At 40.5% G+C, this 10,838-nt stretch overlaps 2 protein-coding genes across 2 annotated transcripts; both read left to right on the top strand.

Annotated features, from left to right (window-relative positions):
* The first annotated feature begins 2,565 nt into the window (after positions 1–2,565).
* LOC138000196 (proline and serine-rich protein 1-like) lies at positions 2,566–6,262 on the top strand. The gene has a single exon (XM_068846434.1). It carries the CDS (start codon positions 2,699–2,701, stop codon positions 3,419–3,421), a length of 723 nt encoding a protein of 240 aa, XP_068702535.1. The 5' UTR covers positions 2,566–2,698; the 3' UTR covers positions 3,422–6,262.
* On the top strand, positions 4,143–6,262 carry LOC138001096 (uncharacterized). Its single transcript, XM_068847760.1, has 2 exons — positions 4,143–4,181; positions 5,434–6,262. The coding sequence occupies exons 1-2, from the start codon at positions 4,143–4,145 to the stop codon at positions 6,079–6,081; spliced, it is 687 nt and encodes a 228-aa protein (XP_068703861.1). The 3' UTR covers positions 6,082–6,262.
* Positions 6,263–10,838: the final 4,576 nt, after the last annotated feature.

Below are 10,838 nucleotides of genomic sequence, written 5' to 3'. Positions count from 1 at the left end.
ATTCGAGATCAAAATCGTTTACACGACAAAACTTTCCGGATTCAAAAGTTTTCGGATTCAAAGTTCCCACTTTAGATTCCGGATTCAAAATCTCCGGAGACACGACCAAGCCGGGAAGGTTTTATGTCGGATTCGTCCACTTTTGTGTAAACGGCAAAACTAATCCGGTACTAAAACGTTCCGGATTCATCACGAATCCGGAAATCCGGAACAATTTCCTCTAGTGTAAACCTGGTCTAAATTAGTTGTCAATAGCTAATTGATGGCTATATACCACCTGATATCCAGCGCGCATTCATGAAATTGTTCTTAAATAGCAGAGGCTACGTTGCTTTTACGGGCCTTTCTTTAGTGCATACTTCTCTGTCCGACAAGATGCTGTGGATTAAGCGGCATGATTCAATATGAGATTACACATCATTGGCGTGAAAAGTGCCCTGCAAGCTGCGTCCACCACCAGCAAGGACGACTCAGACAGATAAAATATAACGTCTTGTAATTGTTTATCATTCCTATTCCTAGCTGGACTTGCTAAAGGTGTTCCCACTTTTTAAGAAGAAATTTGGTACGAACGGTGTGGCTGATTGCCGAGAACGTTTTTCGTCGAGCGTGCATGTCCTCCACTTCAAATTTGGTCATTCCGCGTCGCTGTTCGGATGAGAACGGCACAGAAATGTGCCACTTTCGAGGCGTGCAGAACCAGTGTTTTTGTTCATAAAACCCAATGTTTTGTGGCGTTCTTGTTGCCGTCGTCGTCGTTCTTGCGTTTTTTGCGGAGTTTAGGGACGAAAATTATCATTCTCGGTATCTGTTCGCGTTGTTACAACTTTGGCAGGATTGGTACGAACGCCGTTCAAGTAAATGTGGATGATGAAAATCTGTCGTCGTCAGAACCTAGCCCAGTCTCCAATGAGTAATCCAAAATGACGGAGGTGGATTTAAGTCACCAAAGTGACGTGTTTCAAACAATGCTATATGCGTATCCAACATTGTTAGAATCGTTCTTTATAACGATGATGGGACGTCTTCCTCGTGCTTAAGCACGCGCGTTTTTGAAACGCGGACGGCAACCGGAAGACAACATGTTGCGCGCCAGGACAATAGTGTCTCCCAGATTTTTATACTAATCATCTCTATTGGTGAAAAGATACTTAGCAGTGTAAATTTGGTTGTGTGAAGACAAGTTAAAAGAGAAAACAGCTCACTTCCGGTTGCCGTCCGCGTCTCAAAAATGCGCTTACATAAGCTTCCAAAGTTGGCAATATGACTGCTTCAACATCAGTTCAATTTGTTGAACAGCAATGTTGAAACCACCCCCCCCCCCCCCCCACTTTAAATGCGTTTAAACTTTGCTTCAACAATCATTCAACATTTCTTGAATTTGTCATCATCATTAAAATATTAGGCTTATTTAGCAACAGAACGGGAACGTCATGTGACGACGGCGCGCGCAGAAAAAAATACCAATGACAATTCAGAATAGAGTAGAATTCACTCTTTTCTTCTCTATTCTGAATTCTCATTGGTATTTTTTCTGCGCGCGACGTAGCCACTGACGTTCCCGTTCTGTTGCTAAATAAGCCTATTGCTTGGAGTGCGAGTGCGCAGTAATCGGTCTCTTGATGCTGCATCCCATATCCGTATCCATAGTAACAACCGGGGGCTGAATATCCGGCCTCAGGTGAAGATTTGTTATCCATAAATGGCGGCCAAGAAATTTTTCTTTTGTCTTTGTGATGATCATCCGCACTAGCCTCACTTTGGCGCAATAGTTCTTTTGAATTTTGTCTGTGCTAACGAGGCTAGTGAGGATGATTAGCATAAAGACAAAAGAATAATTACTTAGCCGCCATTTATGAATACGGTTGATGTGTTGAAACCGTTTGCCAAACCCCAGCGGTAGTTGAGAGAGCGGCTGCGAAGGAGACTAGCGACGATCAGCCGTGCACCCAAACGGTCAAATGGTGACAAATTACCGCTCCCTTGGTACAAATCTTTCCCTCTACCCCTCCTAGAACTAGACAAAATTTCTGGGATGAAACCTCACATTCCTCAAGTCCGGGGAGAGGTAGAAGGATAGATTTAAACTAAGGGAACGGCTACTTGTCACCAATTGACCGTTTGGGTGCACGGCTGATCGTTTCAAGCATGTTTCCGACAGAAGACGAAATCGAAATCTTGTGACAAAATTTCCCTCGCAGAGTGGATAGCGAGACTAGTTCCTTGAATAGATGTTTGATGGAATCTTCGAACATGTCACTGGAGTAGGATTGAAGGATTTTGGCTCAATTTCTTGGTTCGCTTGACCGATCGACTGGTGAACGTTTCCTTCGGTTGAGGGTATCTCGTGAAATAGTAGACAGACTGGCACCAGATTACCAAAGAAAGATCACAGAGACAACAGACAAGTAAGTGCAACATTAGGGCTTATTTATTGTAGTAAGCCGCCTAAAACTCTCCATACAGGCTCTCTATGTCCTTGAGTGACCTGTGGCATGACCACAATGACAGTGATTATGATGTCGAGGCTAAACGTGTTCTTTTTACAGTGGCCCACGTGACCTTTTTGCCCCTTGGTTAAACGTTTGGCCGCGCCTCCTTTAAGATTCGCTTGGTATTCACTTGAAAGCGAACTTTATTTCATTCATATTCCATTTTGTGAGTCGATTGGAATCCATTGTAAGTTACAACACGATCGATGGATGCAAGCAACTTTGATAACATCACGCGAGCCGTGAAAGCACAGCACTTTAAAGACCAGAAATTGGAGGCGCTTCGAACCTCCCTCGGCTGTTCATACGGTTATTTTTCAGCCGATCAAGTTGCCGAGCTTGTAAAGGAGTTTCCTTTTGACGATGAGAGGCTGAAATGTGTGGAGATTTGTGCGCCAAGGCTGTATGGCACCACTTGCGATCAGGCAGCAACTATTTTGCGTATTTTCTCTTTCGATAAATCGAAAACGCAAGCTTTGGAATTCATTGCAAGTCGCATTACTGACAACAACTTAGTTGCATTGGAGGGCGCTTTTAACTTTCCAAGTGACAAGCAGCGAGCCCGGGAAATTCTTATGAATCGCGCACCGTTTGGTTCTCCAGCACCTGGGCCTCCAACGCAACCTGGATGTCCACCACAACCCGGAGTCTACCCCACCGGACCCTACCCCACCGGACCAGTACCGGGGAGTTTTCCAGGAATGCCACCACAAACAGGACAATATCCTGTGCCTGTGCCATATCCAGGGGCACCAACTTATCCAGGACAAAATCCCTATCAAATGCCAGGATCGTACGGAGCCCCTCCAGGAATGTATCCTTATCCAGGACAAGGGGGAGCACAGTATCCTACTGGTAATGTCCCACCCCCTGGTGGTCCTCAGTTTCCGCCCCAAGGGGGTTTTCCTCGACCGGGTTATCCTTATTAGACTACTCTCCAAATAACTGAACTGTTCTTGAATCAATGATAAGATATGAGAATCCTGATAACTGAGACTCAAATAGATATTAGAGAGCTTAGGCATGGTTGCGCATGTTTGAGGCACAGACAGCAACCGGAAGTGAACATTTTGCAAGCCAGGACAGTCGTGTCTCCCAGACTTTTAAACTACTGGAGAGAATATACTTAGAAATATAAATTTGATTGTGGGAAGACAAGTTGAAAGGGAAAACAGCTCACTTCCAGTTGCCATACGCACCTCAAAAATGTTGTATGCTTAACCCATTGACCTCTGAGAGTGAGACTTAATAGATTTTACTTTGTCTAACGCCAGATGATTAAAAATTACTTGTCAATCGGGGGCGTCCTAGGGCGTTTGATGTGTGACTAGGTTGAGCTCCCTATTTACACAAAGAGTTCGCAATAAAAAAAAAGCCATACTTTATTGTCCTGGTCCCAGTTGTTCAATGATGAAAAGCACTATCAGCCAGATAAATCAATCGCTATCCATTGGATAGCGCAATTGGTTTCGCTATTGCTGGATATTTTCAAGGTCCAGCAAGTATCCATTGTTGAGAAACAGCAATGAATATTGAATTTTTGGATATTCATCTCTGTTTCTCAACAATTGTTACTCGTTGGACCTTGAAACTTGGTCAAGGAGAAGTAAATTTATCTGTGTGGTCATCGCCAAAGTTTGAGCATGACTGATGTTGGAGAAGTGTGGTTTTATCAGCGAGAGATGTGAGGTAAGCTAGTAGAATCCAGCCTGATTACCTTCATTTAGGTATGAGTGATACACACGAAGCTGAGAAGTTGCTTAAATCAAGTTAAATCATGCAATTAACTGCACAGAAAGTGAGCAAGTCACAAGGACAATAAAGTAAGGCTTTGTTATTGAGAACTTTTTCATGTAAATATATTTTTGAGTTTGTTATCAGGATTCCCATACAAATCCTTATAATTTTTACCCTCTGAGCCCAGGCTGCCTGTGTTCTCTGGCAGATGAAAGGACTGAGTTATGATGATGAAGCAGGGTTTTCTTTTATCCTGTGTTATGATCAATCCACAGAAAGAGAAAATTAACATACTAGATTTGAACTCAACAAATTGGTTGTTAACATCAACAAGTACATGTTAATGAAATGTGATAAAAAGAGGGGTTCCCATGCTTGTTTTCATATTTTATTGTATCTGAAGTTCATTAACTCTTGAAGGAATGTTTAGCACTGTTTATGGATAGGGTTTTTAGACTCTCTGTCACTAGATGCCTAGTTGCTACTCTTGTTTATGTTTTCACTTTGCTTAAAGTAACTTGTTGGGGAGTTGAGGAATGACCAGTGAAAGGGGTTTGGGATAGGGTAGAGGTAGAGAGCAGGTTTTTGAAGGCCAACAACGAAATGCTAAATCAGCCCTGATAGCTAGGCTAAGCACATTGTCCTACATGCATCTTAGGACAGTTTGCAAGTTTGTTTGTAGGTTAAGGTTTTGCATTTCTCCATTTCCACAAGAATCACTGAGCTGACAGTCTTGTCAACATCTTAAGGATAAACAAACATGAGAAACATAATTATATATATCAATAGTGATGACAAGACATGCATTATTTGTTGTTCAAAAATACAGCATAATTTGTTGCTTATAACATATTAAAACAGTGTACTCTTTTTAACTATTTTTTGGTGCTATTAATTGATCGCATCAGCTCAACACTACCAGTACCAAGGTATTTAGGGACTGTATAGAAGCTCTTGTGTAGAAAGAGGAATTTCACTTGCACCAGAAACCCATAAGGGTTGAAACGTGTAACGGCCCCTTGTGTGCTGGGAAACAAGCTTCTGAATATTCAATTTGCTAAGTACCATATTTGGAACAACAAGAGCGAGGGGTTTCCAAATATGGTACTTAACACTGAAACATTCAACCAATCAGATCGCACTGAATATTCGAAATCTGTGAACGTGTGTTTCATCAGAGGTGGGGTTACCGTAAACTTGTTAGGAAAAATATTACCGGTATTATAATAACAGTAACAACTTACAGAAAAAAGGTTGTGACATAATCAAACAAGTTAGCTTGGTTAAATCTCTGGGTGTGCATATAGACGAAAACCTTTCATGGAATATACATTTTGAAAAAATAGCCAAGAAAATCGCATCCGGCCTTTTGTTAACCAAACCACGCTGCAGTCCGTTTTTCAATGCCTTAATTCAACCGTACTTTAATTACTGCAGCGAGGTCTGGGGGCATTGTAACAAAAGTCTTTCGAATAAGCTCCAAAAGTTGCAAAACCGGGCTGCCTGTATTCTAACCTTCTCCAGTTATGACACAAGCATTGATCCTCTTTTTGAGCAACTCAACTGGAAATGGTTGGATACTCAACGACAAATACAAGTGGCCACCATGGTTTATAAATCTATACATAGTCTTGCGCCCGACTATCTTGGTTCTCTTTTCACTAAATATGATCCACCTTATAATTTAAGGAACTCTGAAAACAAACTAGCTGTTCCATTGCCCCGCACCAATTTCCTGAAAAATAGCTTTAGCTATAATGGTGCGGTTATCTGGAACAGCTTGCCCCCTGAATTGTGGCAAGCAAAATCACTTCAATTTTTTCCAAATGGTTGTCGTGATTTCTTCATCTGAAACGACTAAACGCACACGGCATCTATGTAAAGCAGAATTTCTTTATTTTCTCTATTTTCTCTTTTAATTTTTGATCATGTTTATATAGATAAAAGTAGATTGTAATTTTTATTATTATTATTTTATCTGATAGATTTACCTTGTTTAAATAAAAATAAAAATAAAGTTCAAGATTTTGAAAGCGTGTTCGCTTAACACCTAATGTTTATTTTGAGTGTAAGTTTTGGATTTCACGGTCCACCATTGCTCACATTCAAAACTGACCGATTGGACCTCAGAGGGTTGGATCTAGGGAAAATGATGTCATTTACTCACTAGCTTAAAATTTCAGCGTGTAAACACAATTTATTATGTATGCGAAAGACAGGTTTAAAAGTCTGAAAGCCGGAAACTCCCGTGCTGCATATTAATTCAGCTGCGTACACATGCATTGCATTCTTAAAGTTAGTTATGACGGACCAATAAATAAGAAAATTCCAGTTAAAATAAACAGGTGTCTTTCTAAAATCAGAATTCAGTTAACATAGTTTTGAAATCTGAAGAAAAAAAAAGAATATTGTTTTTTTGGTCATAGTAGCACTTTAAGTGTGAATGGATTTAGCACTAGAGCACTAATTGGAGACACTAACGAAATTAACTGAAGTCAAATCAAGTATTGGCTTTTGAGGAAAGGGGAAAATTGGAGTTGCCGGATAAAAATCTCTTGAAGCAGAGAAGAGAACCAACAAACTCAACCCACACATGATGCCAAGTCTGGGATTCAAACCTGGGCCTCAATAATGGGAGGTGAGTGCTCTCAACACTACGCAATCCTTGCTCACCTTGTTTTAATACTCAAGGGGTTATTTTTCTTTCAAAGTTGGACATATCCTTTCTAATGAACAAAGGATTAGATCTGCTGGTTGTCTGTATAGGATCTGTTTTGTGAAAACAAAACAAGGCCTGTTTCAATAGGATGCCTTAGTGTAGGAATTCACATGGGATGCTGTGATTTGTAACTAACAGCACATGAAATCACCATAGGTTTTATCTGATAATAAAACGTACATGTACCATAAGTTTAGTACTATGACTTCCTAGGGTACAATTGATCATGTGGAGACAATGACTTGGATGTTCGAGAATTTCACTGTTGCTGCTGCCACCTCAAGTGTCTCTTAATGCAAATTGGGATTTTTTTTTTTGGTGGGAAGGCTATCACTCAAGTCTCTAGCCATCCAGCTTGCTGATGTTTTTTATACTTTTCTTGGAAATATGAAAAGTCATGATTGTACTTTTTCTGGTTTTGCTTGCCTACTATGTTCAATGAAAATCTGCAGTCTGGCATTTTGACTCTTCCTGAGAAGTAGAGAGAGAGCAAAGGAGCACACATCACAAGTACCCAACCGGCGTTTCTAAAACGAGAGGGGTAAGACCAAGGGTGAGGGTTAGGGTAAGGATACAAATACAGAAAGTGTCCTAAACATGCATAAAAGCTAACCTTAAACTTTTGTTTATGCCTAATTAGGCCTAAGGTTCGCTTTTATGCATTTTTAGGATACTTTCTGTATTCATATCCTTACCCTTACCCTGACCCTTGGTCTTACCCTTACCCTCGTTTTAGAAATGCCGGTACCCAACTTCCATTGTGTGGCATTCAGGATGGCATGGGCAGAAATAGTGCCAATGTCATTCTTTTAAAGATGTGAAAAATACATATATATTTCACTAGTTAAAATCTTTTACTTCAAAAATGTACAAATGTTAAAACGTATTAAGTGTCTTGGATTACATTAAGAAAACAATGTCACATTAAAACAAAGCATATTTTATACGCTAAACAAGAGAATACAAGCCACTTATTTATGCACTTGTCAATGATAAGCCCCACAAGAGGGGGCCAGGCATACCCAGAGGACTTCCTTCATTTCTTCCCTGGGTGTTAATTTGCAATTGATCCCGAGGGTGGGGCTGTTTGACAAGGTCATACAAGAGCCTGGAACCTAGCTTTCAATCCACTATCTTGGAAATCACCCCAAGGACCAACACTGACAAGGCATGAAGGACTCTTTACACTGATTGATGTATTTTGAGAAAAGTAAATGCCTTTGTACAAAGTGTGGGATGTTAAGAGGAAGGTTTTAGTTTTAATAGCTGATTTAAATCAGCATCACTTTACCCAGGGGAGGGAAATTTGACAATAACAAGCATCCCCTGGGCAGGGAATTTGACACTAAAATAGCAAAATGTCATATCCCCTGGGTATTCCTGGCCCCCCTCCCCTGGGGCTTAACATTGACAGATGCATTACAAATCAAAAGAAAACGTTTTTGAGATGCCGACGGCAACCGGAAGAGAACATTTCGCGTGCCAGGACAGTGGTGTCTCCCAGATGTTTATACTAATCATCTCTAATGGAGAAAAGATACTTGGCAAGGTAAATGTGGTTGTTGAAGACAAGTTAAAGGGAAAAACTGCTCACTTCCGGTTGCCGTCCGCTTCTCAAAAACGCGCGTTCTTAAGCTCCATGTCCCGTCGCGTTCCTTGGAGCTGTTTCACGATTACTGCGCATGCTTGCGTTTGCCAGATGCAAATGACGTAAACAAGGCCAATCGCCTCTTGAGCAAAACTTTGAAACGTCTCTCAAAATTTCCTTCGGAAACGATTTTCATAATTTCAAATCGCCAACGGTCAAACGGCGTTTCGGCTTCCGTCAATCAAACTTCCGACGCGAAGACGAGATCAATAATTTGATGCGTGACATAACCTTTCGATCAGTATCTTTGGTTCACACTATGGGAACTATGGGTGGCCATCACCGTCAAAAACAATAAGAAATTAAAATGGTTCAGAGCAAACAGAAATGGTTTAGTCATCGATGGTATGCGAAACGAAATAAGGGGTTTTGAAATTAAACGTTCGAAATACAGAAGGTTAAGTGTTTTTTATTGAAGCGGTTTCGTCAAAATTGAAATGGTTCAGACGCGGATGTTAAAACGGAACAGACTAAAGGAAGTAAAAGTAAAATTATTTTATTTATTTTCCTCGCTGTAATCTAGGATTGGCCGATTTTTTTTGTGCTACTCATGTTTCCCATATAAACACTACAGATCGTTCCGTGAGCCGTTACGTTGAATGAGCATTCGAATTATGTGTTTGGGTCGCCTGTGAATTGACTGGCTATTAAACCATTTGCACTTCATTAAACCGGGACAAAACAAAACATGGAAACCAGGGCCCGGTTATTCAAAAGCCGATTAACGTTAATGCCAGATTAAAAATTAACCAAGGAGTTTATTTCTCTACTCCAAAACGTTGTTCAACACTTATATTCGGCAAAACGTTACCTTAGAAGAAGCCAACCTTCAAAAACAAATATAAGCAACAGAAACTTTCACCAAAAAGTTGACAAGAATGAAACAAAAGTTTACGCTAAAACTGGATTAAGTTAATCGGCTTTCGAACAACCGGGCCCAGGTCCATAAACCACCCCTATGGACCCCTTCATGGACCCGGTTCATGGACTACCCCTGTGCACCACCCCTGATTTTTGCAAAGTTACAAACAGAAAATTCTTTAGAAGAAAGAGGGAGGTGATCCTCACTGTTATCTGGACAATTTAAGCAATTGTTTCTCTATAGACACCAATATAATTCAGGTAGCTTCAACAAGACTCGATCCCATGGCCTCTGCAAGGCTGGCACACTTCTCTACCAACTGAGCTTTGAAGCCACTCAGTTGGGAGCAGGTTAATTTGTTGGGCTCATTTGTTCCGGTGAAGGACTTTATGAATGAAATGAACTCATATTTGAAAAGCGGTTTATAGACGAATCCCTTTAGAGCCACCAAATAGGTGGTATAAGTGTCTATAAAACAGGCAATTGCATAAATCAGTAGCCCATATGAGTGAACAACAGCCCTATATATATTCCCGCTGATGAGACTCCTGCGGAGCCCGATGACCAATCACAAGAAACTAACTTGACATCATAGCGTCACCTAACCGGAATTGTCTTTGTCTTTTTGTAGAAAAGGTTTTCTAAAAAATAGATCGTACATGGGCTCCTGGTCTATAAAAATACTGTGACATAGGCTTAGTATGGGAGTTGTTCGCTGCTAGTCATGGACTCCTGCTTAGTGCGAGGATCACTTCTTCCTTTCGTCTGAAGATTTTTCTGCTTGTAAAACGTATTGAATTTACAAAATGAGGGGTGGTCCATGTTTTGTATATGTCCCATTAAACCATTTGCCGGTGAATTAAGTCGTTTGTTGAACCCGAACGAGTTGAACCCTTTCTTCTTTAACAAAACCATTTCAGCCGGTCTTGACTTGTCCATTTGACTTTGTACAGAATCAATTGTCCGGCTATTAAGCTATTAAACCTTTGGGCATTTTTGCCGGTGAATTAAGTTATTTGGCAATTTAATTTTGTGAAACACTAGATCATTTGTTGTCAGACCTGATCATTTCACATTTCGTCGGCGGATGGATTCTCAGTTGAATGAACCAATTTGAATTAGTCTACCCCACGATGCAGCTAAAAAGGTCTGAAAAGTCTCACACCAGAACAAGACACTATTAAACTATATTACTAGATCTAGAGACGAGACCAAAACAACACGGTTAAATGAGAATAAAAGTGACTTCTTAGTTTATTTTCGAGTTGATTAAATTGTTACAGAACACCAAAGAAAATTCCTGATCTCTTTGCAACACTAAAATCAGACCATGAACTGGAAATTACTTATTAGTAACTTTTCCGCTGACTTTGTTACTAT

This window comes from Montipora foliosa, chromosome 4, assembly GCF_036669935.1.
Source record: "Montipora foliosa isolate CH-2021 chromosome 4, ASM3666993v2, whole genome shotgun sequence".
Classification (NCBI taxonomy): domain Eukaryota; kingdom Metazoa; phylum Cnidaria; class Anthozoa; order Scleractinia; family Acroporidae; genus Montipora; species Montipora foliosa.
The sequence above is the reverse complement of the archived record's forward strand: the minus strand, read 5'-3'. Positions and strand labels throughout refer to the sequence as shown.

What these genes read in the sequence shown, in the direction of transcription:
- LOC138000196 (XM_068846434.1), top strand. Translation starts at nt 2,699, where the DNA reads ATGGATGCAAGCAACTTTGATAACATCACGCGAGCCGTGAAAGCACAG.
- LOC138001096 (XM_068847760.1), top strand. Translation starts at nt 4,143, where the DNA reads ATGTTGGAGAAGTGTGGTTTTATCAGCGAGAGATGTGAG. An exon ending in TTATCAGCGAGAGATGTGAG is followed by an intron (nt 4,182 to 5,433) that starts GTAAGCTAGTAG and finishes TAAACTTGTTAG; the next exon opens with GAAAAATATTACCGGTATTA.